The sequence below is a fragment of the Narcine bancroftii genome, chromosome 2 (assembly GCF_036971445.1).
Source record: "Narcine bancroftii isolate sNarBan1 chromosome 2, sNarBan1.hap1, whole genome shotgun sequence".
Classification (NCBI taxonomy): domain Eukaryota; kingdom Metazoa; phylum Chordata; class Chondrichthyes; order Torpediniformes; family Narcinidae; genus Narcine; species Narcine bancroftii.
Window position 1 is genome coordinate 277,403,467 of NC_091470.1, and position 26,829 is coordinate 277,430,295.

The 26,829-nt window shown below is 42.6% G+C and overlaps 1 protein-coding gene across 15 annotated transcripts in view; it reads right to left on the bottom strand.

Moving 5' to 3' along the window:
* Positions 1-267: 267 nt before the first annotated feature.
* The window catches only part of bbs9 (Bardet-Biedl syndrome 9), a 516,876-nt gene continuing 490,314 nt past the window's right edge, over positions 268-26,829 (bottom strand). For 10 of the 15 annotated variants that reach the window (XM_069921040.1, XM_069921036.1, XM_069921039.1 and 7 more), the window contains one exon: positions 18,331-18,457. In XM_069921040.1, the coding sequence (XP_069777141.1) occupies positions 18,363-18,457 (95 nt within the window). In that variant the 3' untranslated portion in view covers positions 18,331-18,362. Of the gene's footprint in view, positions 977-5,601; positions 5,867-18,330; positions 18,458-26,829 lie in introns of those variants that run through there. The other 5 variants (XR_011352170.1, XR_011352169.1, XM_069921046.1 and 2 more) reach the window with 5 other exon arrangements.

The following is a 26,829-nucleotide window of genomic DNA, read 5'->3' on the forward strand; positions in this document are numbered from 1 at the left end:
GGGACAACTTTGTCAGCATGATCAAGTTGGGTTGAAGGGTTTATTTTCAAGCTGTATATCTCTTCATACTATTGTCCCCATGTAGAACTCTGCCATTGAAATAAAGGGTTGAACAAACTGATTGGGATGAAATGCCTCACCAGTAAAGAAACCCGTATGGGAGTAATCAGTGTGACCAAAGAAAAGGATTAAATGAGCAACCAATGACAATATTTGGGAGTTGCTAATTTTTTAATGTTCCCTCAATGATTTGTGATATAACACCAACATTTATGTTAAACTTTAAAAATGTATTTAATGAATTATTTTACATTTAATGAGATGGATATAAAGTGGTATTTCTTATTTGCTTGATATTGTATGTAGAAACTGTAAAAAGTTGAAATGTGTTGCACAAAATCTAAATCTTCTAAAAATGCACAGAAAACAGTTCACATTAACTGACATAAAGTGCATAGGATCGTACAACACAAATGTAACATTAATAGAAATGCCACAAAGATGCAATGTACAAAATAGGAGCAGTATACAGGAGTGCTGGGCATGTTGAAATAACAAATGCAACTTTGGTAGCAGTCTTTCTTAGCCTTACATGTTTGGTAGCCGTCTTTCTTAGCCTTACATGTACCATAGCATCAATGCTTGACTAGAATACAGTAATTTCAACAGTTGAGCTACATGTGCATTGGACAGGATCAGTGTCTCTTCCAGAAGATTAAAGTAAGTGTTGAGAAATAGTTGGCCCCAGAATCTCTTTGAACCTTGGAAACATCAAGTACTACTTACAGGAAGTTGCTTTTAAACAAGCTCCACGTTGGCCCTAGGTATAACCTAGGGATATTACACAGTTGCTTTTGAGAAGCTATATATGCATCAGTTTTGGCTCTGAGAGCACTTGCTTGAGAAGCTGTTGTTAAGATCAATTCCTATCTGTCTTCAGGAATCACATTTTCTTCAACAGCACTCTGGGAAAGATCTTGAAAAACATAAATGTAACATAACATTACATATAAAGATAAATGAATATTCAAGAGTCTGGCATTTAATTACACCTGTTTAGTTCTGTGATGTGATTTTGTTGGAGATTGGCATGATTTAAAGGTGTCAAAGAACAAACCGCTAGAGGCTGTGGGTGGGAAAGGAATTCTCACACAGATCTCAATCTGAAATCTTGTCAGCTCCTTCCTCCTTCAGCGATGCTGCCTGACCTTCTGAGTTCCTCCAGCAGTTAGCTTTGTGCTCTGGATTCCAGTGTCTGGAGCCTGTTGTTTCTCCATTGTTAAAAAGGGAGTTTGAACTGAAGACAGCAGATCCAGTTATGGAGATCTGTGATTGCTCTCATGCAGAAAGCTTGAATTTTCACGTTATTTGACTGACTTCCGTTTGTGGGCTTTTTTTTCAATTAACGCTGTAGAATGTCTGAGAAATTAGGCAGCAAATTACAAGCAAGAGACACTGCTAGAATCAATGTGGTCTTGGGCTTCTAGTTCTAAGGAGCAGAGAATGCCTGCACATGAATTCTTTTATATTGGGGGAGGTCATTGCACACCAACCGCTAATGGGACATAAAAGTGGAACATTATGGCCCAGTGGCAAGGAAGTTCTGAACAATGATACAAAAATAGGCAGGGAAATAAGTGGAGATTTTCTGAAAGTGGCGTCATAGATAGGGTAGCAAAGAGAGCTTTTGGCACACTGGCTTTCATTCATCAAAATATTGAGAACAGGAGTTGGGACGCTATGATGAAGTTATCTAGGACATTGGTAAGGCCAAATTTGGAGTATTGTTTGCAGTTTTGGCCATCTAACAACAGGAAGGAAATCACTAAAATTGAAAAAGTGCAGAGGAGATTTGAGGAACTGAGTTACAGGGAAAGGTTAAACAGGTTAGGACTTTATTGCCTGGAATGTAGAAGAATGAGGGGAGATTTTATAGAGGTATACAAACTTATGGTGGGTATAGTTAGAGTAAATGGAATATTAGAGTGAACCTCTTAATGCAGAGTTTGGGAATGTGGAATGAGCTGTGAATGAAGGTTTAACCTTGACATTTAAGAAAAGTGTGGACAGGTGCATGGATGGGAGGGGTATGGAGAGATATGGTCTGGGAACAAATTAGTGGGATTTTTCAGATTATGGTTTAGCACAGAGAAGAGCCAAAAGGCCTATTTCTGTGCTGGAAAGTTCTAGGTTCTAAGGTTCTAAATGAACTTAAGGAGGTCACTGAGGGATAAAGATAAATTTAGTGACTGGGCAAAGATCTGGCAAGTGGAATATAATGTGGAAGTTACACTCAAATGAAGAAAGATTTCAGAGGTAGCTAAATGTCCAGCTGAATGATATACTAGAGGCTAACTTGTAGGTAGTAATTGAGAAAGCCCATAGAATGTTATTGTTTATTGCTGAGAAATCCTTCACCTGTACACATGCTGTATTGTTAACATTTTTTAAATGTAAAATTTCAATAGTTTCTTGGCCCCCTATTTTAGGTATACCCTCCCAACCCAATTATTCAGCGACAGAGGCTGGTCCCATTGAGTTAAAAAATCTCCTGCTCCATGCACAGAACAGCAGCAGATTCTGGTATTGAGAAATGACCCTTTCCCCACATTTTCCTGACTGCCTTGCTCTGTTCAGGATATCGGCAAAGATATTCACTGGAAGAATACAGTGTTTGCTGGAAACTGAAGCTTTTGGTGAACGTTCAGTATTTTGCGAAGGGTGACAATATTCAACAAGTTAAGCAGTTGAAAAGGAAAGATCCAACCTGTTAAATGGGTCAAGTGAGGGGAAATTAAAAAGTTAATGAGATAGTAAAAGGTAGTAGTAGTAGGGACAGAAATAGATAATGAAAACCAGAGAGTGACAGGAAAGGGAAGGAACATAAAAAGCCGGCAGCTGCAAATATGGCCAGAGTAAATAAAAATTATCAAAGACAAAATTAATGTCTCTGTAATGGAGCAATTGAAGTCAAAAGGTGTGATCCAGCAGCCACTGCAGGGGTGGGTCTGCCAGGTAATAAGGGTTTGGAAACCAGTGTTCTGAGGTACAACGCTGCACAGGAGGTGTGAGTTGAGGAGGAAATTAATTCATCCTTGGATTGGGAAAACAAGATAAGGAAATTAAATAGAAGAAAGAAATTGTGAAGAAAAGGAGTTAATGGCAGGGTGACCCTGATTATTCCTTAATTCCTACTCTGGCCTCCAGTGTGACAAGTTCCTTGTTAAAACCTCTCCACCTCTCGCTCCTTTTAGATATTAAAGACTATCCATTGAGTGAGCTTTTGATCAACACATCAATGTCATTTTTGTAACTGTGTCAAATTTTGTCTGAAAATTTTGTATTAGTTAATGTGGCAGTGGTTCAATGGGCAAGGTGGAAGATAATCAAACTTAATGAAAGTTCATTGACCTGAAACATTTGCTACATTTCTCTCTTCCTAGATACTGCCTGACTTGATTAGTATTTTCTGGTTTATTTCATGTTTTCAGTATTGCTTGAGCACAATGGACAAAGCAGATCATGTGGGTGGAGTTTTTCAATCCTTGGAAAAATGTGCACTATTTATCTTATAGGATGCGTTCACCACTAACATTTCCCTTCCTGACATTCAACAGACTTCTCTCTAAAATCCTTTTTAAAGTAACTACAGATTAAAGAACATTGCCATCCCTTTGAAAACTACTGTAAAACTGAAATTTTAAGAACACAAATTACACAGCTTACATCAGCCAGTCTCAGCAGCCTGTACCCCTTACAGCGTAGGATCAGATACACAGACTGCACCCCTTACAGCGTAGAATCGGGTACACAGAGTGCACCCATTACAGCGTAGGATCAGATACACAGCCTGCACACCTTACAGCGTAGGATCAGGTACACAGTCTACACCCCAAACAGCGCAGGGTCAGGTACACAGACAGCACCCCTCACAGTGTAGGATCAGATACACAGCCTGCACACCTTACAGCGTAGAATCAGGTACACAGTCTACACCCCACACAGCGCAGGGTCAGGTACACAGACAGCACCCCTCACAGTGTAGAATCAGCTACACAGCCTGCACCCCTTCCAGCACAGGATTAGGTACACAGGCAGCACCCCTCACAGTGCAGGATCGGGTACACAGACTGCACCCCTCACAGCGCAGGGTCAGGTACACAGACAGCACCCCTCATAGTGCAGGATCAGGTACACAGACAGCACCCCTCACAGTGTAGGATCAGGTACATAGACTGGACCCCTTCCAGCGCAGGATCAGGTACACAGACTGCACCCCTCACAGCGCAGGGTCAGGTACACAGACAGCACCCCTCATAGTGCAGGATCAGGTACACAGACAGCACCCCTCACAGTGTAGGATCAGGTACATAGACTGGACCCCTTCCAGCGCAGGATCAGGTACACAGACTGCACCCCTCACAGCGCAGGGTCAGGTACAGAGACAGCACCCCTCACAGTGCTGGATCAGGTACACAGACAGCGCCCCTCACAGTGTAGAATCAGGTACAAAGACTGCAGCCTTCACAGCATTGAATCAGCTACAGAGACAGCATCCCTCACAGCACAGGATCAGGTACACAGACAGCACCCCTCACAGCATAGGGTCAGGTACACACCTTTACCCTTCACAGCACTGGATCAGGTACACAGACAGCACCCCTCACAGCATAGGGTCAGGTACACACCTTTACCCTTCACAGCACTGGATCAGGTACACAGACAGCACCCCTCACAGCACAGGGTCAGCTACACAGCCTGCACCTCTCACAGCACAGGATCAGGCACACTGACTGCAAGCCATCCACACCCTCAGTGGCAGAGAGGCTTCATCTCTAGATTATTTATAGTGAAGATGGATAAATATTGAAAGAATGATAAATTGAGGGTGATGGGGTCAGGCACAGAAGAATTGAAGCTAGCACGGTTCACCCATGTTCAAAATGAATGGGAGAGTAAGCTTGATGGGCTGAGTGGCCTCAGAAACTCCTGGGTTCTCGGTCCTTTCCTTTGCCCTCAAGCATCCTCTCTGTCACCAAGCTCCGTGTCCCAGCAGGTGGCAACAGTGTCTTGCTCTGAGGGGTGTAGGAAAAGTTGCCCTGGACAATTCAGCATGATTAGGCAAGTACTGGAAGGAAATGTTCATGGTTATATTTTGGAGGTGGAACTTCATTGTTTGTTTAAAGGTTTCAATGTTGATGGAGGCAGCTTGTCCAGGCCTGGACTGGGGCAATTACAGCCTAGTCCCACAGACTTTTTTCTGCCTAGTCCCACAGACTTACACCTTGTCCATTGCCCTCCATATCTCTCCCATACATGCACCTGTCCAAATTCTTCTTAAATGTTAAAATTGAGCCTACATTCATCATTTTAGCTGGGAGCTCTCTGTGTGAAGCTCCCCCTTATGTTTACCCTAAACCTCCCCTTTCACCTTTAACCATGTCCTCTAGTTTGTAGTAAAAACACAATGTTAAAGAAACTCAGCAGGTCAAACAGTGTTCTTTATATAGCAAAGGTAAAAATACATAACCAAGGTGCCTTGATAAAGGGCTCAAGCCTGAAATGCCAGTTAAGTATGGGGAGAGCGTACAAACTCCTTACCTGCAGTGGTGAATTGGTCATTGGTGCTCTGACAGCAGTGTGCAAACTGCCAGGAAGGTCTGGTGGACCCCTTGCAGGGTCTTGAACGCTGCCATACAATGCTGGCACTCCCAAGCCAGTCACACTGATGTTGCAATGCCATTGATCAAGGAGGGTGATCAGCTGAAGTGGGAACTCAGTCATTGGATCTGATGTGGCTGCCCAACTCAAGCCCCAGGCTTTAACCACAATGTAAATGTGAATCTTCCCTGTCTGTTCTTGTCACCTAAAGACAGCTATGGTCATTCAGAAACACATGAAAATGGCTCCAAAACTCCAATCAGCAATTTACAATATTCTAACAGGTTCATTAAAAAACATCTGAATGTAATCAGAGTGACAAGAACTACAGACCAGTGTAAACACAGTGACAGGGTCTGCACACCAGTGTAGCCATCCTGGTGACCACACACACTGTCCCTGGTTATCCCGGTGTCCACACACACTGCCCCTGGTTATCCTGGTGACCACACACATTGCCCTGGTTATCCTGGTGACCACACACACTGCCCCTGGTTATCCCTAGTGACCACACACATCACCCCGGTTATCCTGGTGACCATACCCGATCGTCTCACATTGGGCAGCCTGTCCGTGGGAGAATATCATTGATAAACCCTGACCTGTTATTGATGTCCCAATGCAACCATGAAGAGCAAGCACCTTGACAGACTCTGGGTGCAGCCGGGTATGTCCAACAGCAGCATGAATCCTTCACTAATAATTGCTGCTCAATCATTACACAGGTTTCTCCACAGCATGAACAGGCCAGCAAGGTACACTTTCCTTTCACAGTTTTCTGTCCAGTCACCCACGAGTCACATGTAGGGCAAATAATGTCCAGGACTTCCTCTCCTTAAGGATGTCAGTGATCCAATAAATTATGCACTGCATGTTTCTGGACAGCTGAACCTGACCAGGATCATTGCATTGTGCCAGGCCACATCTAGAGCATCACTTTATGCTCAAACCTCCTGCTTTCAGCAGAATGCATTATAATCAATTTAAAAAAACATTTTCATTTGCCTCAAATGTTCCCTGTAACCTTAAGAATAAACATGAAAGTAACACTTGGCTCATTTACCATGCTATGGTGGAATCTATGCTATATGATGGCTGGATAAATGGAATTAGTTAGACAGCAATCGATTGGTGGATAGGGAACTGACACAAAGAATTTATGAATGTTGGGGTGCGGGATCTTAGGGCAGCGAAGCAAGAGTAGTTTGTCAATGTCAGGAGCAGTACCAACTGTGTTCCAGTATAATCAGGGTGATTGGGCTTGCTTCAGCACTTGCTACAATGTGGTGAAGAAGCTGAGTATCATAGACATTTACCCTGTAAACAAGCCCTGCAGTTAGCAGAAATAAAACTATTCATGGACAAGATGTGCACAGAATGCTAACCCCTTGATTTTCGGTGTTCCAGATAAATCATCTGTTTAATTAAAATAACACATCTGAACCTTGTCAGGTTAGGATTGTCAGTTCAGTGTCACTTAGACCATTAAGTTTCAAGTTCCTAGTGCTCAGTCAAGCTGTGGTATGATTCTGTACCAGAGGTCCCAGCACACTCGATCACCGCTACACTAAGCAAGGCCTATTGTTCTTTCCTGAGACCTCATTTTGGTAAGTCAGATCACCTGACGATCTTCTTTCTGCCTGCATAAAAAGAGGGGCTTCAGAGATCAGGACAGCCAGAAGATGGTCATGGGAGGCTGAAGAATGATTCCAGGACTTTCATTGAGTCAGTGGATTGGGCAGTGTGTTCAAGACCTCTGCTGAGGATTTGAATGATTACTCCAGGAATGAAACACAAAAAGCTGCAGACTCTGGTTGTAGTGAAAATACAAAACTGCTGAAGAAATTTAGGAGGTCTTGCAGGATCCACAGGAGGCATACTTGAAGAAGGGTTCAGAAACAAAACATGGTTATATATTTTTATCTCCAATGGATGCTGTGAGACGTGCCTGAGTTTTAGATTTCAGATTTATTGTCAGAGTACAAATGTCCCTGAGATTCACATACAACCCTGAGATTCTTTTTCCTGTGGGCGAGGCAAAATTACCACTTACTGTCAGTGTAAAAAAAAACCGACTCAACTTAAATATATAAACAAATAAAGAAATGCAAACAAACTGACTGTGCAATACAGAGAGAAAAAAATGAAGTGCAAAAGTAAGAGTCCTTAAATAAGTCCCTGATTGAGTCTGATAGTGAAGGAGTAGCAGCTGTTCCTGAACCTGGTGGTACGAGTCTTGTGGAACCTATACCTCTTTCTTGATGGTAGCAGTGTTACGGAGTCCAAAGGTCCCCAAAAACCAGATATGAACACAGGGTTACTTAAACAAAATAGTTTCTAATTATATTTGAACAAGAAAACAGAATTAAACTTTAATTTATTACTTAACCTACCTAACCTACTTAATTCCCCCTCTAATGCTAAGTGCAGGTGTATGTAATGTATATTTAAAATTAGAAAAGTTCTTTGGATCACAGTTCAATCTCACTGGTTGCAGGTAATTCTTGTACTGTGCACAGAAGTTAGCATTAATAAAGTTCCCCAGTCTTTGGTGCTTAACAGGCAAATGGTTACCACTCAGGAGGGTTCTTGCTGGTTTTCAAAGAGAGATTCCTTTTCCATGACATCTGCAAATGATTCCTTTCCAATCAGCCTTGCTGACAAAACTTGCCCCCTTCAGGGTTCTCCAGATGATCCTCTTTCTTTCAGGACACCTTTCAAACAGACTGCCTTCTCCTTGACCAGATTGTTTGGTCAATCTTCCAAATGTTTGCCAGCTGGGTCCTTCTGGAAGTGATTTCTGTGTCTCTCCTCTCTGCTTCACTCCCTCCTTCTCTGAGAGCCGAACTGTTCTATCTCTACCTGCAAAAATCACATGCTCTCCCAGGCAAGCTGTATGTCGATACTTTGCTGCTCTTTTGCAAAAAGAACTCTGCAAAAGTCCTGCAAATTCTGTGTTTTAAAATGTTTGTGTGCAAGCTGCTCTAACAATTCCTCCAAAAGCACCTCTAAATACTCATAGCAGTGAGAACAGAATGTGTGCTGGGTGGTGTGGATCCTTGATGATTGCTGCTGCACTCTGAAGGCAGTATTCCTTGTAGATGCTCTTGATGGTGGGGAGGGTTTTACCTGTGAAGACCTGGGCCATGACCACTTTACACTCAGGGGTATTGGTGCAAGCTCCGAAGGAACTAGAGGCGCTGACATACTTTCTTCACAATGCCATTGGTAAGTTGGGTCCAGGAAAGATTCTCCTGGATAGTGACTCCCAAGAATTTAAATTTGTTCACCTTCTCCATCTCTGCTCCCCCAGCTGGTTTTCCCATCCTGAAGTTAGTAATCAGCTCTTTGATTTTGGTGACATTGAGTACAAGGTTGTTGTTGGTGCACTATAACCATATATAACCATATAACCACTTACAGCATAGAACAGGCCAGTTCGGCCCTACTAGTCCATGCCGTAATAAATCCCCACCCTCCTAGTCCCACTGACCAGCACCCGGTCCAGACCCCTCCAGTCCTCTCCTCTCCATGTAACTATCCAGTCTATCCTTAAATGTAACCAATGATCCCGCCTCAACCACATCTGCCGGAAGCTCATTTCACATTCCTACCACCCTTTGTGTAAAGAAATTTCCCCTCATTTTCCCTTTATAATTCTCCCCCTTCAACCTTAAACCATGCCCTCTAGTTTGAATCTCCCCCACTCTTAATTGAAAAAGCCTATCCACATTTACTCTGTCTGTCCCTTTTAAAATCTTAAACACCTCTATCAAGTCCCCCCTCAATCTTCTACGCTCCAGAGAAAAAAGCCCTAGTCTGCACAACCTTTCCCTGTAACTCAAACCTTGAAATCCTGTCAACATTCTCGTGAACCTTCTCTGCACTCTCTCTATTTTGTTTATATCTTTCCTATAATTTGGTGACCAAAACTGTACACAGTACTCCAAATTTGGCCTCACCAATGCCTTGTACAATTTCATCATAACCTCCCTACTCTTGAATTCAATACTCCGATTTATGAAGGCCAACATTCCAAATGCCTTCTTCACCACACCATCTACTTGAGTATCAGCCTTGAGGGTACTATTTACCATAACTCCTAAATCCCTTTGTTGCTCTGCACATCTCAAGAGCCTACCATGCTCAAGAGCATGACCAATTTAGATTTGCCTTTCCAAAATATAACACCTCACACTTATCTGTATTAAATTCCATCAGCCAATTCTCAGCCCACACCTCCAGCCTTCCTTAATCACCTTTTAATCTACAGTAATCTTCCTCACTGTCCACAACACCACCAATCTTTGTATCATCCGCAAACTTGCTTACCCAACTCTCCACCCCTACTTCCAGATCGTTAATATATATATAACAAACAATAGTGGACCCAGGACCGATCCCTGAGGAACTCCACTAGTCACCGGCCTCCAATTGGACGAACAATTTTCTACCAATACTCTCTGACACCTCCCATCCAACCATTGCTGAATCCATTTCACTACCTCCTTATTTATACCTAATGCCTCCACCTTTTTTCCTAACCTCTTGTGGGGAACTTTGTCAAAAGCTTTTCTAAAGTCTAAATAGACAACATCCACAACTTTCCCTTCATCAACCTTTTTTGTAACCCCCTCGAAAAACTCAATCAGGTTTGTCAAGCATGATCTACCCCTGACAAAACCATGCTGATTACTCCCTATCAATCTCTGTACCTCCAAATATTTGTAAATACCATCCCTCAGAACACTTTCCATCAACTTGCCCACCACAGACGTCAGACTCACAGGCCTATAATTCCCAGGTTTACATTTGGACCCTTTCTTAAACAGCGGAACCACATGCGCAACCCTCCAATCCTTTGGCACTACCCCCGTGGCCAGTGACATCCTAAATATCTCTGTTAATGGCCCCACTATCTGTCCACAAGCCTCCCTGAGTGTCCTTGGGAATATTTTGTCTGGTCCCGGAGATTTATCCACCTTTATCTTTTTCAACACAGCCATCACAATGGTTATCCTTATATGCTTCATGACCTCCCCACTATTTTTCTTTACTTCAACTGGTTCAATATTTTTTTTTTCCCTAGTGAATACCGAGGCAAAGAAATCACCAAGTTTTCAATCTCCCTCCTATCGTTCTTTCCTGAGACCTCATTTTGGCAAGTCAGATCACTTGGTGATGCTCTTTCTGCCTGCATACAGACAGAGCCGAAAAAGAGGGGCTTCAGTGATCAGGACAGCCAGAAGGTGGTCATGGGAGGCTGAAGAATGATTACAGGACTTGCACTGAGTCCTGTAGGTAATACAACCTACTCCCATGGCGGGTGTATAGGGAGGGGTAGCACCTTTGGTCGGGGGGGGGACCCTTTGTGCCCTTAAGGGGCATCTCATCCATCTTTGGTCCCCACCTGACGCTCATCTCTCATCTGTGGCTCTAAGTAGTTGTAGCACGCGCAGCGGCCACACCCCAGTAAACTATCTCGGCAGACAATCTAAACGAGGTGAGGGTAGCCGATGGGTCTTCAATCCTTGGCGAGGTAGGGGATTTATCTATCCCAGTGTGTGAAGTCTGACCCTGGCAGACTGAGCAGAAGAAACTGAATAGAAGGTAAGCCCAGCAGGTCTTGTGGAGCGCTAAGAGCATGACAAGACACTTAGATGTTCTGGTCATCCACAGCAGCAAGAGAGGTCTCCAGCCGTAACGGTTGTCTGTGCCACCTGATCAAGGTCTCATCTGCCAAGAGAGTGGGATTGCCCCTGTTCAATGAGTGTTCCACTTAAAACTCCATCATGCACAGGTTTCTGTTGTGCGATTAATCTCAGTCTTAACCCAACTTGTCAAGTCCTGCGGTGATGGGGGACTGGTAAAGGAACAGGTGGAGCTGACCACTGGCAGTTGTAGCCACAAACCGGCACATAGGCGGCCTTTGGACCAGGGCTCATTCATCTCTGTACCCGGGGCAGCAAAAATGTCTGGCAGCATTCAGGGCGACTGGGCAGTCCTTTGTAGGACAGCACTGCCCACCCTCGCATGAGGGAAGGGGTTAGAAAAGGTACCCTAACATTGACTGCCCCACAACAGCATCTGGCAAGCTAACCATGGCTGGCAGATCATCTCTTTAGCGGTGGATATACAAGAAAAACTCATCTTTGGAGCCTGGAATGTTCACATCTTGCTGGATAGAGAAAAGGTGGCAAGGCCTGAAAGACAAACAGCACTCATAGCTGCTGAACTTCACTGTTATCACATTGACATCACTGCATTCAGTGAGAGCAGGTTTGCAGACAAGGATTCATTACAGGATGGAGTGAGTGGATATTCATTCTTTTGGAAAGGGAAACCACAGACTGACAACAGGATTGAAGGAGTAGGTTTTGCAATCAAAACTGCTCTACTGAAGGACATCCCTACCCTACCCACTGGGATCAATGAACACATCATGAAGTTCCGCTTTTCTCTCATTAAAAGTTTCGGCATATCACCATTGTTAGTGTCTATGCACCAACTTTCGTGAGTTCACACAAAGACAAGGAAAGTTTCTATGACAGTGGTTCTCAACTTTTTTCTTTCCACTCACATACCATTTTAAGAATTCCCTGTGCCATAGGTGCTCTGGGATTAGTAAGGGATTGCTTAAGGTGGTATGTAGGTGGAAAGAAAAAGTTTAAAAACCACTCATTTTGTGCATGGTTTTATAACTCCAAAGGAAATGGGCCAATGACAATTTTTCTCAAGCAAAATATTTCAGTAACAATTGGGTCTTGAGCAGTGATTCTCAACCTTCCCTTCCCACTCACATCCCACCTTAAGCAATCCCTTACTAATCACAGAGCATCGATGGCATAGGCATTACTTAAAGTTGTATGTGAGTGAAAAGAAAAAGGTTGAGAACCACTGTTCTACAAGGACCTGGACCATACTATTCGGACAACCCCCACCAGCAACAAACTTGTCATTTTGGGCAACTTCATGCTAGACTCTGACTCTGCGCCAGAGTCCTTCGGAGACATATAGTGGGTAAATCAAACAGCAATGGCCAGCTGCTTCTGAGTAAATGTGCCATCGCCAACACGATGTTCAGACTTGCAAACAAGTACAAAACAACTTGGAAGTATCCTAGGTCCAAACACTGGCAGCTACTCGATTAAGTCATAGTATGCAAGAGTGACCTTCAAGATGTCACCATCACCCAGGCCATGAGAGGTGCTGAGTGTTAGACAGATCACAGGCTGTTTTAGTTAGTCCTCAACCTGCATGTAGCCCCTTTGCATTGTAAACTATCAAAGACTGTCAGTGTCATTGAACATTGACACTTGAACCAGGTCAAGTCCAATGTTTCAAGATGTACTTAATGAAAAACTCTCCAGCAATTCACCGCTTGTGGGAACCTGTTCTGAAAAGTGGAAGCAGTTCAAAGGTGTTGTCATGCAGACTGCAACAACTATACTCAGAATGAAAACCCGAGTGCATCAAGATTGGTATGATGACCCACACTTTCTTGAAGTCTTTTTCAATGGGAATAATTATGGTGATTCCCAAAAAGGACAGGGATATATTGAAATTGTCTTCTTATAGGCTTATCTCACTTCTGAATACAGGCTATAAGATAATAGCCAAAGCCTTGGCAAATAGATTGGCTTGATGTTTGCCAAAGTTAACAAGCCCAGATCAGGTGGAGATGGTACAGAAAAGGTAAATGGCAAACATAAGTATATTATTTAATAATAATAATACATCTGGCTCAGTCAAGTATAGACTCAAGTGTAGCCATGGTTCTGGTTGCAGACAAAGTCTTTGACAGGCTGGAGTGGGATTTCTTGATTAAAGCGCTGAAAAAGTTCGGGTTGGGGCAGTCATTCATAAATTGGGACAAGGTGCTGTATCATAAGCCCAGGGCCAAAATTGTTACCAACGGGCAAACATCTCCAGCCTTCCCATTAACCAGATCTAGTAGACAAGGTTGTCTGCTGTTCCCAGCTCTATTCTTATTGGCCATTGAACTGCTGGTGGAAGTCATTTGCTGGGACCCGGGTATTAAAGGATTTAGTGTGGGTCAGGAACAACACAAAATTAATATATTTGCTGATGATGTGTTGATATACTTGATGGAACCAGTGGGGTCATTTTCCAAGTTTCAAACCACATTGATTATGGTAAAATTCAGGATACAAAATTATTTATAAGAACAAAATAATGCCATTAACAAAAGGGGTCTATAAAGAATATCAGCTGAAAGTAAGTTCAAGTGGCTACAAAAGGGGATTAAATATCTGGGGATAAGGGTTGACAATAACTTACAGAATTTATATAAACTGAATTATCTCCCTCTGCTTTGAAGGATTTAGGATGAACCTGGCCATAAGATTGATAGGCAGGGTTAACTGTATTAAAATTAAAGTGATGCCAAGACTGTAATACCTCTTTCAATCTTTGCCCATGCCATTGCCCCAGAGTTTTTTGAAAACACTCAACAGATCTGTATGCAATTTCTTTGGAGGGGCAAGGTGGCTAGAGTCTCCATGGAGATATTAACGAGACTGTAGTCTGGGGGGGAATGAGGCTCCCAGACTTCAAAAAATACTATTGGGCAGCCCAGTTGAGGTTTATCGCCTCACTCTTTGAGGGAGATGGTATACCCTCCTGAGCACAAATTAGTCTACACATGGTAGGAGAAAAGTTGGCAGGAGAGCTTATATATAAATGTCACACTAAATTAGTATTGGGGAAAAACGAACAGGTCCATATTAAAACACATAATTCAAATATGGCAAAAGATGAACCAGATCTTACTTTTAAGGATTTGGTGGAGTTCACTGAAGGTTAAGTGGACATTGTCACATGTCCAGTGTCTGGAATTATCAAAGGTACTTAAACAGTAAGAAGTCCAAATCTCCTCAATCAACATTTTTTAAAAAGTACATTTGCCACCTCTCAATGGCAGATAAAAAAAATTAAGGAAAATAAAAGTTTGCCTGTTGTGAAGAAATGTTTGTTCTGCAATGATAAGCATGATTTGGGAAAGTGTGCACAGATGGGAAAGACTCATTGTGAAAAATTGATTTTTTTTTAAGGCAAGTGGAGTATGGTTTGGCTGTCTGTGTAAAGAGCACTTAGTAAAAACTGCAAAAAGAGACTCAGCTGCGACATATGTATTTGAAAGCATCCCAAAATGCTACACATCTTCCAGGAAAAAAGAAGAAAATGGAAAAGGAACCCACGACAAGAAAAGAAGCAGTTGAAAACAGTGCTGAAGCTTCAATATTGACAAATGCAAAATGCAAACTTTTGATAGTATCTCTCATTAAAAGACCTGTGCAAGTCAAGGCCAAAAAAGGGAGTGCATACCTATGCATTTCTCGACCCAGGATAGAAGCAGTTAAGGAGGAAGAAAGTGCAGCTAAAAAGGAGCTACTGGAACTGGACAAAAGAATTGTTGTTAATCAGGCCAGGTCGAAGGTAAGAGAGGGAGAGAGAGGGGAGATGAGAAGAGGTGGAGTTGGGTTGCGAGGGGAAGAGGTAATAGGCTGTGATGATGAGAGTATTGGAAGGTCAGCTACTAGTGAGCAGAGATAAAGCTAATTGAAAAGAAGATGTGTGTGGTGAAACCACTATTGTATGTACAGGGTATCTTTGGCTTGGCTTCGCGGACGAAGATTTATGGAGGGGGTAAAAAAGTCCACGTCAACTGCAGGCTCGTTTGTGGCTGACAAGTCCGATGCGGGACAGGCAGACACGATTGCAGCGGTTGCAGGGGAAAATTGGTTGGTTGGGGTTGGGTTTTTCCTCCTTTGCCTTTTGTCAGTGAGGTGGGCTCTGCGGTCTTCTTCAAAGGAGGTTGCTGCCCGCCAAACTGTGAGGCGCCAAGATGCACGGTTTGAGGCGTTATCAGCCCACTGGCGGTGGTCAATGTGGCAGGCACCAAGAGATTTCTTTAGGCAGTCCTTGTACCTTTTCTTTGGTGCACCTCTGTCACGGTGGCCAGTGGAGAGCTCGCCATATAACACGATCTTGGGAAGGCGATGGTCCTCCATTCTGGAGACGTGACCCATCCAGCGCAGCTGGATCTTCAGCAGCGTGGACTCGATGCTGTCGACCTCTGCCATCTCGAGTACTTCGATGTTAGGGATGTAAGCGCTCCAATGGATGTTGAGGATGGAGCGGAGACAACGCTGGTGGAAGCGTTCTAGGGTATATGCCATATGTAAATGTCATGACCTTTTCTGGTTGACACTGCTCTCACTGGCCAGCTCGTAACTCCTCTCCCTTTCTTCCCCATAAAGGCTGTCATGCCACAAACCTGCCCCCAGTTTGAATCCTGGTCAGTGTGAGCAACCAACACAGGGATGCTGTCCATCTCTTGTAAATAAAAGTCTTCAGTCTCAGCAACTTCAGTCTTTGTGTAATTGATCATGCATCAATGTGTATGTGTGAATGGTCGAGCCATTTGAATTATAATTCCAGGCAAGGCTGTTGAGATGACAATAACAATGTGGAGGTGAAGATGAGCTAGGAGCATGAGCTAGGAGCATCTGGCAGGTCTCATGGTCATGAAGAGAACATGTGAAAGTGGGAGATACAAAATTACAAAATAAACTGCTCCACATATTCCTGACACAAAAAAGGCCGTGATAAAGGAAGGGAATTTACTCTATGAAGTGACTAAGTCAAGAGGTGAGGTTTAACATTACTGGAACATTATTTCATTGATATTACCTATGTGTCCAAGTCTCAACAGATGATTCTATCACTCAATGAACATTACTGATAAACTATTAGTTATTAAAAGAAAAAAGGTGAATGTTGTCAATGACGGTCAGAGTGAACAAACATGACTCTCAATAAGGAACATGTGGGTCTATTCCAGATTGCTGAATTTGTAATCTAGCCTGTCAATCCTTTTGCAGTACTGGGGGTGGGTCACACTGTGGGAGGGGCAGTGCAGAAGTCATGGTCTGCATCAGCAGGAAGATGGAGAAAGATAAATGATTTAAATAGCTGAAATGGGATTTGAATCGAAAGGAGGTTTTGTACGAATGGTGTGGGAGTATTTGGGAAGACTTCTTGTTCAGAAGAATTCTACTACTGCTGTCTCCAACTACACAGTTCAAGCAAATAGCTGGCAGTTTGCCAGGGTGTATTTACTCCTCCGCAGAACTACCATCTTTCATCTGATTGTTAAAAGTTTAACATCAGTGACTCCACCGCCGGTTCATCACTGATTAGCTCAGCAGTTGGTTGCTTACTTTTTGACGGCTGCTCCAAGGCCTGAGAGCCTTGGCCTCATCTTTGAGGAGTTTGGGAGCTTGCCAGGGAGCCAGTTCACGAAGCATCTGGGGATTTCTGTTCATCACTTTGGTATCTCTCCATCCAGATAAAGGACTGACATGTCAGACTCTCGTTTTGACAAGGGGAATATGGGGTTGTGTGCTGTGAGGAGGACAGAGTTAGCACTCCTGTTTGTTTTATACAGTGATCTAGTTAGTTTTTTTTTCCGAAAGAGCTAGACCCTATAGGAGTTGCACTGGGCCAGCAACTTCAATGACCCCCATGGTCAGGAATTCTTTTGCATCACTGGAAGATGAGAATGTGGCCATGATACTTTCCCCACATCATCATGATTAGAAACTCCACAAAGGCTATGAAGGGGAACGATGGTATCCTAGTCATTATAGCAAGTGTGAAAATGGAGGGGAAATCCATGATTTGCTTATGAAATGCGTAGGTGGTGGGCCTCGTCATGAGTTAAGTCAATTCATTCGTCCGTCACTTTGGCAACTTGGTTAAGACCGTGTCTCACGGAGATATGGAGTGTGTGAGGGTGCAGCCCCTGCTCATGTGCTTGAAGGGGTTGCTCAAGTTCTGGCTGCATTTCAGCTCCACGCTCCTGTTCTTTTGGCACCCAGTACAGAGGAGGGAGAGTCTGCCAAGGGTTGTCCTCGTCTGTCTGGTACCAGGCCTTGCCAAGATGGGTCCAGGATTCGAGCAGTCAAGGGTTCAGCTCGGGGTGACTGCCTACCCCTCTTTTGAAGACACCTGTGTGCCCATCTCTCCCTGGAGAAGGAGCACTCAGTGCTCACAGGAAGTTTTGGTGGGGGGGGGGTGATATCTCTGGGAATGATTGGCTCCCTGAGGGTTTGATGGTATCGATGGATAAATTTGTAACTTATGTTTAGTGTGAATAGAATAATGTTTATATTATAAATTTAGAATAATGTAGTATTTGTAACTTTTGAACTAAGAATAATGAAAGGGTAGCATTGATTTACCGCCAAAAAGTAAAAAAAAAGGCAGTACTGAGGGAGTGGTGATATGGTTCTTATTACAAATACACAATTTCCATTACCTGCTGGCATCTCTCCCACTGCAGAAACAATGTACTTCTTGCTGCTAAGTAAATTACACTGCCAATATGGAGCAAAGGAGGATGGGGTGGGGTGACGGCAGTGGAGGGGAGGAGGGAGGATGCTCTGTCCACAGGACCAATCTCTGTAAATTCATTACTACTTTCGATGAATTGCTGGAGGAAATGGTATCTGTCACAGACCAAACAAGAACAGACTTCTAGGTTTGTTTTTCATCTTTCATTTGATCTTTTCTGGAGGACTACTTACAGGTAGAATTCTCTCAATTCATTCCTTAATCTGGTTTGCAATTTCTCCCCACCTTTTTGGGTTCTTTTCTGACATTGTAGGGTAGCCTTAGCACAGATAAAATGGGCACAGGGAGTGCGTGGAGAATGGGTTGGTCTGGATCAATGACCTTGAACCTCCACAGTGCAGGATTGGTACGTTGGCTGCAAATGAATCACAATGCAGGTGGTTGGGAGCAGGAGTTAAGATACTGCAGAAGCTTGATAGCAACTTCACACAATTTTCTCAAACATTTCTTGGTATGTAAACCTCCTTGAAATCTCTTGCCTTATTCAGAAATGTTGTAAGGTAATTGAAAGAGGGGAAGGAGCTCATTACTGGTGCACTAGGGAAAGCTGAGGAATATAAATGCTGCACAGGTTTCATTTCTAAACTCTGCTTAATTCCATCTGTTAATATTAATAAGTCATCTTCCTTCTAAAGCTGCTACATTTAAATCTGTTGACACACATCGAGAACCATTTTATCGTGTGAAGCACTGCCCGCCCTCCATACTGAACACACAACTTGTGCACCAAGGTGCCATGGGCAGTTTGATATTTCCAGATTGGAAAAACAGATTTTCCAGTTAGTCTTTTTTGTGGTTTGAGATTTGGCTTCACACCAGAATGTATTAATTTTCTTATTACATTGAATCATTTCAGTTATAATGATAATCCTGACAATTTACCACTCAGCTGATCCCAGACCAGAATTCAAACTGTTTCATGATGGCTGCAATTATAATTTTTGATAGAGATGCAACATTTCAAATGGATGATCTTAAATTACTATAACCTTTAGACTAAACTTCAATGTACAATCCAGATCTTTGTTTTTTTTTAATATAAACCTTCTGAATGAAACACTTGTTGAAAGCTTAACACTGAGTTTCCAGATGACTCGATTCCATTTACTGTTTACAAACTAGCCCACACAGACCAGGATGGAGCCAATCTGATCCCTGCTCCATATGCAGATAGCTTATCTCAACCAGGTGGGCAGTGGATGTCTACAGCAGGTCTTCAGTGCAATTTGGGGAAACTAGCCTGATCACTATCCAGACCAAATCAGCAACAATAACTAAGGGCAAAATCTAGACAGTTTTTGAAGGTCTGTGGTTTTTAAAAAAAATTTCAGGAATCTTATTATGTTCAAAATGATTTTATTGCCAAATGGAGATCAGCCAAAACATCAAGACTATACTCTCTTCCAAACAAGATTTTTATCCAGGGGTTAAATAACAAAGAGAGAATGTCAGTAAGTGAACCCTTTCCCACTGTATTCCTTCCAGCAACATTTAACACCTCCACCATATATTCTCATCCTATTTTTACAATGAAAGCGGCCCATCCAACCTCATCAGGTAATTTCACTTATCTTCAGTGGAAATGTACCACAGTGCACTGGCAGATGACGCATTACAGCCTTTTCTGAGGACTGAGAATATGGTTTCTTAGGAAGTTTCTGATAAATTTCCACATGAAAAGCTCATGTAGAATTCAAGGGCATGAGATTTGTTAACTTACAGGCTTGAATTTAAACAATACAGACAGGAAACAGAGAGTAGGAGAAAACTGGTTTCCTTCAAAATGAGATTGGTAATGAGTTGGATAACACTGGGATCACTGGTTGAGCCCATGTTATTCACAAACAAACATAATATAGATAATGAGTCCATTAAGACTGTATTCTTTAGTTTAGAAGGATGAGATGTCAATGAAATGCACAAATTTTGACAGACTGGACATTTTCCAGGATTGCAGGTTGAGGTTATAAAGGGGGCAAGATATTTAGGTCAGAAATTATAAGAAATATCTAAATTCAGCAGGTCGGGCAGCATCTCTTGAGGAAAAAAAAAGAGGTAACATTTCAGGTCAAAGACGCCACACCCGAATTGGAAAAGAGATATTTGGAGCCTTTTTTTTTTGGAAAAACGTGAATCTGGGATCTGAGCATTCTGATAAATCTAGCTTTTTTTGTTCCTCCTTAATGCCCTTGAAAAGGTAATGGCGAGCTGCCTTTGTGAATTATTGCAGTCCTGCAAATGAAGGTGCTCCTGCAGTGCTGTTTGGGGAGGGGTTTCCAGGACTTGAAGCCAGGAAGAATGAAGGGCCTGTGATATATTTGCAAATATGACTGAGCGGGGAAGTTGCAGCTGGTTATGTTTGTGTGCACCTGTTGCCCTTGTCCTTCTTGGTGGCAGAGGGCACAGGTTCAGCAGGTACTGTCGGGAACAGCCTGGGTAAGTAACTGCAGTGCATTGTGTAGATGGGTCATACTGTGGTCACGTATACAAGTGCAAAGGTAGGAAGAAATTAAACACACTGACAGATGTGTAAGAAAGATTCCCTTCCCATATAGTCACAGCACCAACATTAACAGTCAGTAAAAATGGCAAATAGCATTGATACATCCTATAAATGGAAAAAATATATCTAGTGTGAAATTTCATCTGAGTAACATTCAGAATAAAACTGTGAAGGTGCATGATTTGATCGTACAGAAGAGCAGAAATACTACGCCAACACATTCAAAAGCTGCAAGCCATGATATCAGCCACGAACAGGATGGAGCATGACAGTGAATTATAATGCACTTGATTCATACCTGGGCCAGGGGGAGATGTTAGAGCTTCTTCACTGAAGGATATCTTACACCCAGCTGGGTTTTCTTCTATCAATCCAGGAGCTATCATGCCGATTATTGTTTCAGCACCAACCTCCACGTTACCCTTGATTAACTAGATTTTACACTACATTAAGATGGGATTTGAACTGATTTCTGGAATACGAGAATCACTAACCTGCTGTCCAATTAAATCACTGGATAAATACTCAACTCTTTGCAATTAAAACTAGCTATATAAGTACAAAGAACACGGAGGTTTATTATGTGTTTATTTTTCAAATATGCATTTAACTGTACATACTGTGATGATAATTACTTTGTCCCAGTGCAAACTCTAGTGAAAATATCACTCCAAATGCCACTAAGGTTGAGATGTGTTGATGCAAGAAGGAATAAACCCAGGATAAACCCAGCACATCTTCCATTAAATGCTGTTTCACATACATCATACTCATACCTTTAGCTGTAGTTGCTGGATGAGCTGTTATTTGGTGATGCTCAGAGAATTCTGTAGAGAGGCAAAACCAACACTCTGGTGATGTAACCAAAAGATCCTGTGGGGCGGCACAGGTTGAGGATCTGGCTAAAAGCCAGGAAGTCAAGGTTTAAACTTTGAAATTTTCGTACCGTGTTTAAATTATTTCATCATCTTATCTCTTAACCTCTCTCTTCAGCCTCCTCCCATACCACAACGCCCTTATGTTCAGGGCTAATATATGGGGAACCACTTGAATTGGGAGCAGAGTATCTTCAAATCATTACCTTTTGAGAGGCAGGGGATCAAGTACAAATGTTTCCTGCCATTTGCTTCAGTGTGCAGGAGCTTGGACTGGGTTATCGCACTGCCACAGAGCAGAAGAAAGAAAGCAGATAGAAAGCAGAAGAACATCTTGATAAGATACATCCAGGCTTCTGGGATGGTAAATACACTCAGCTTGATCCAAAATAAAGATATCTAATCAGTTGACATTTTCTCATTGCGGCTCATCAAAGTTCTGACAAGTTTATTTTTTATTTACTATATCTGCTGGTTATTGAATGCCACTCTCCCAGATATAATAGCCCCTTCCAAGCATATCCGTTCAATGATCCACACTTGAAAGCAACCGACAGTTCTCTTTCACATCCTGCTACCTTGCCTGAAGCCCACAATGTGAGTGTACTGCAGGAAGCAGTGGTAAATGACTGGGCTCTGATTCATGAAAATTGTTGCCATGGTTGTGAGCACACAATCAGTTCAGTCAGGATTCGGAATAGAATAGGCTTATCATTGCACAGAAATGTATAACCTTCTAATAAACATTAAGACCACGAATGGCCCAAAGAGATAAGATTCAGCCGCTGGGAGAATGTACGGTCATTATGGCCTTTAAAATTGGTGGTCAGGAATTTCCTTCTAGTCTTAAAAAATGACATTAACATTTTAGATAGCACACCTACTGGTCGTCTCCACAATCATGCTGCATCCTCTGTTTACTTTCCATTATAAGTTTCAGCAACAATCCATAATACAAACTGCAAACATGAATGGACCACACTGTAATTACGCTCTCCTGCCCGGCTGGGCGCTGCATGCCCACTGCCAATGGAGACAATTGGAAGTGTAGTCTGACTGGTTCCATTCGAAAATGGGCACAGAAATACAACCATAAAATGGTAAATGAATTACATCTTTGTGCTCAGGGCTGAATGTTCACCTGTCCTCTGGCTCTGCTCAGCTACATACAACATGTTGCATATTCTGCAGGACTGAAAGCAATGACATGAAATGCCAACTCTTCAATTTACTGTATAATGTGGCTGATATCAGGGCCAGAAAACAAGCATTCAAAAATGTGCTGCTCTTTAAAGTATATTTCATTCAGTTTGGTAACTGATGAATACTAGACATTAATTTTTGCAATCTTAAGTCTAAATACAGCAATGGTATTAGTAGCTCATAGGAAAATATCAATGGCTTGTTAAAGTCAGCACAACCATGCATAATCTGCCAATATTCCAACAAACACATCAGTTTGTAATAATTCTTTTGCTTCTGCTCTTTCCATACATATTCCTGCCTGCCTATATCCCAAAAAATGTAACCTTAGTTCTAATCTCAAAAAGGTATTATCTCCCTCTCTGTGGGCATAAATTTTCATTTCCCACAATCAGCCAGAACTTGTCCACAGACACATTTACTCCTTTAGTTTCTCTGCCTGAAATGTGCATGACCATCAGCCACTCTCCTTCACTCTGGCATGGTTCAATCACAGACATCCCGTCGATTGTTTGTCTATGTTGATTCTTCCAACTAAAAAGCCAAATGTTACCATGAATCAACAGAATCTTTCAGAATTAGACTGTCAATAGATGCAACTTTGTAAAATGGAGGAATATGATAATGGGGATGCGACAATGAAAAGAGTCTGACTCTTGGCTCATTGCTACATCCAATCAGTGGTCAGTGGTGGTGCTGCTGGCTAAGAGAGTGTGAGAAAAGCTGTGAACTGCACTGATCAGTAAATGGAGAGAGAGACAGACAGACAGACAAGGACAGAGGAGAAAGGAAGTAAGATTGGAATTGGGAGATACAACATGCAATTTTAAGGATTCAAACCATCACCTCAGGTTGTGACAAATTTCATTTAAATGGTACCTGCTATGCACAAAGTTCCCCAAAGATCTTTCTACCTGCAAGAAAAATAGAGGGTTATGGGTCTGAGATAAGAAAGGTTCAGATTGTTGAGCAGGTTTATACAGGTTGGGACAATATCCTGGGATGAAGGGCTTGTATTATGCTGCAATGGTCTGTGTTCTATCAGCAGGTTTTGTGTTTCTCCAAAGCTGATCAACTGATGGATTCTGAACAGATCTTTGAGAGGTTATTCTCGCGATCTCTGGGATCATCAGATATGAGAGTATCAGTCTACAGCGGGGCTTCCCAAATTTTTTTAGCTTGTGGAACCTTTTTGGAGGGTACTTGAAAATTGTGGAACCCTAAAAGTCAATCACAGTTTAAAAGATCCGTTGTCATACCCACGCTCCTGTTCGGGTCTGAATCATGGGTCCTCTACCGGCATCACCTACGGCTCCTAGAACACTTCCATCAGCGCTGTCTCCGCTCCATCCTCAACATTCATTGGAATGATTTCATCACCAACATCGAAGTACTCGAGCTGGCAGAATCTGCAAGCATCGAATCCACGCTGCTGAAGACCCAACTGCGCTGGGTGGGTCACGTCTCCAGAATGGAGGACCATCGCCTTCCCAAGATCGTGTTATATGGTGAGCACTCCACTGGCCACCGAGACAGAGGTGCACCAAAGAAGAGGTACAAGGACTGCTTAAAGAAATCTCTTGGAGCCTGCCACATTGACCACCGCCAGTGGGCTGATATCGCTTCCAACCGTGCATCTTGGTGCCTCACAGTTCGGCGGGCTGCAACCTCCTTTGAAGAAGACCGCAGAGCCCACCTCACTGACAAAAGGCAAAGGAGGAAAAACCCAACACCCAACCCCAACCAACCAATTTTCCCTTGCAACCGCTGCAACCGTGCCTGCCTGTCCCGCATCGGACTTGTCAGTCACCAACGAGCCTGCAGCAGACGTGGACATACCCCTCCATAAATCTTTGTCCGCGAAGCCAAGCCAAAGAAAGAAAGAATAAGAAAGTAAATAAACATCATTATCCACATTGAAATCATTTGTTTCCTCTAATTTACATTGAATTATCCTGTCTTTTAGGTCCTTTTTTAAACTAATGATCCATGGTTCTCAATGCAGAACTGCACATGAAATATCTTTCAGTTTAAATTTTAAAATGTGGCCAGCCTTGTGCCAAAAGAAATCTGAGTCTCATTGGTTGAAAATGAGATGTCTATATTGCTGATGTCAGGCCTCATGATGCCATTTTGTTTTGTTAGGGTTGAGGCAGCTGTTTGCTTCCATCACAGAGACACAGAGATTTAAAGACACAGGTAAAAAGTAATTTAAAGATAACAGTTATTATTAATCACAGTTATTACTACCTGCCATTTCTTCGTGGAACCCCTATACCTTTTCAGGGAATCCAGTTTGGCAAACGCTGGGGTCTAGAGTATCCACTCAGATTTGTTTTGGATGTCAATCATCAGAGTTAGAACATAGAACATGACAGCACCATACAGACCCTTCGGACTACGATATTGTGCCAAACTATTTAAACATCCTCCATATTAATATAATCCTTCCCTACTTCACATTGATAACCTTCTATTTTTCTTACATCCATGTGCCAATCTAAGAGTCTTTTGAACATCCCTATTGTACCAACCTCCACCATCACCTGTGGCGATGCTTCCAGGCATCCACCATTCTCTGTATAAAAAAAACTTTCCTCCACTCACTTTAAAAAGATATCCTCTGGTTTTTGCTATTGTTTCCCCAGGAAAAAATGCTGGCTGTCCACCATAACTAAGTCCCATAATCCTGCAGGCCTGCATTAAGTCACCTCTCATCCTTCTTTGCTCCAAAGAGAAAAGCCCTAGCTCACTCAACCTTGCTTCATGAGACATATTCTCTAATGCAGGTAACATCCTGGTATATCTCCTCTCCATCCTTTCTAAAGCATCCATATCCTTCCTGTAATGAGAAGACCTAAACTGAATACAACTCTCCAAATGTGGTCTAACCAGACTTTTATAGAACTGCACCATTATCTTATGTTTCTTGAACTCAATCCCCCAATTAATGAAGGCCTGCAACACTATACACTTTCTTAACCACCCTATCAACTCATGTGGCAACCTTGAAGGATCTATGGACTGAACCCCACATCCCTTTGTTTCTCCACACTGTTAAGAATCATGCCATTAACTACGTTCTCCACCTTCAAGTTTGACCTTCCAAAGTGTAGTACTTCACACTTTTCTGGACTGAACTCCATCTGCCACTTCTTCACCCAACTATGCATCCAGTCTATATCTTTTTGTAACCGATGACAACCTTTTACACGATCCACAACATCCCCAACCATTGTATTATCTGCAAATTTACTGACCCACCTGTCCATTTCTTCATTTATATAAAAAAAAATCACAAAGAGCAGGGCACCCAGAACAGGTCCCTGCAGAGCTTCACTAATTACTGACCTCCAGGCAGAATGGGTTCCAACTGCTACTACCCTCTGCCTTCTGCAGGCAAGCCAATCATACATTTACAAGTAGCTGCAGACACTTGCAACGCAGCCATTTATGGTTGATCTGCCCTGTGATTCTGCCCCTCCCCCATTACTTTTAATCTCCTTGCTTTTGAAAACATTTGTCTACCTCTGCCTTCGTTGTATTCAGACACTCGTTCCATTGCCATTTGAGCAGGGGAGTTCCAATGACTCACCTGAGAGAACAAAAGCCTCATCTCTGTCTTAAATCATGGATCCCCTGCCTCATGACTTTCTGAATGAGTCTATCTTTGGGTTGACCTTGTCAAATGCCTTACTAAAATCCATGTACAACACATCCACCACTTATCTTCATCAATTTCTTCTGTCACCTCACCAAAAAATTAAATTAGGCTCATGAGGCATGGTCTCCCTTCCACAAAGCCATACTGACTATCCTTCCCTAAATGCCTGTAAATCATGCCCCTAAGAATCCTCTCCAATAGTTTGCCCACTACTGATGTAGACTCATTGGTCTATAATTCCCAGGATTTTCTCTATTACCTTCCTTGAACAAGGGAACTACATTTTCCATTCTCCAATCCTCCGGTCCCAATCCTATGGCCAGGAGGATTGCCAATGCCCCAGCAATCTCTTCCCATGCTTCTTGAAGTAATCTAGGGTATATCTCATCCGGTCCCTGCATCTTTTCTCTTTGGTTAGTCTAGGTGTTGAAAATGAGCAGTCACTTGCAAAGGACACTGGATGTAGCAACTGAGCAGACAGG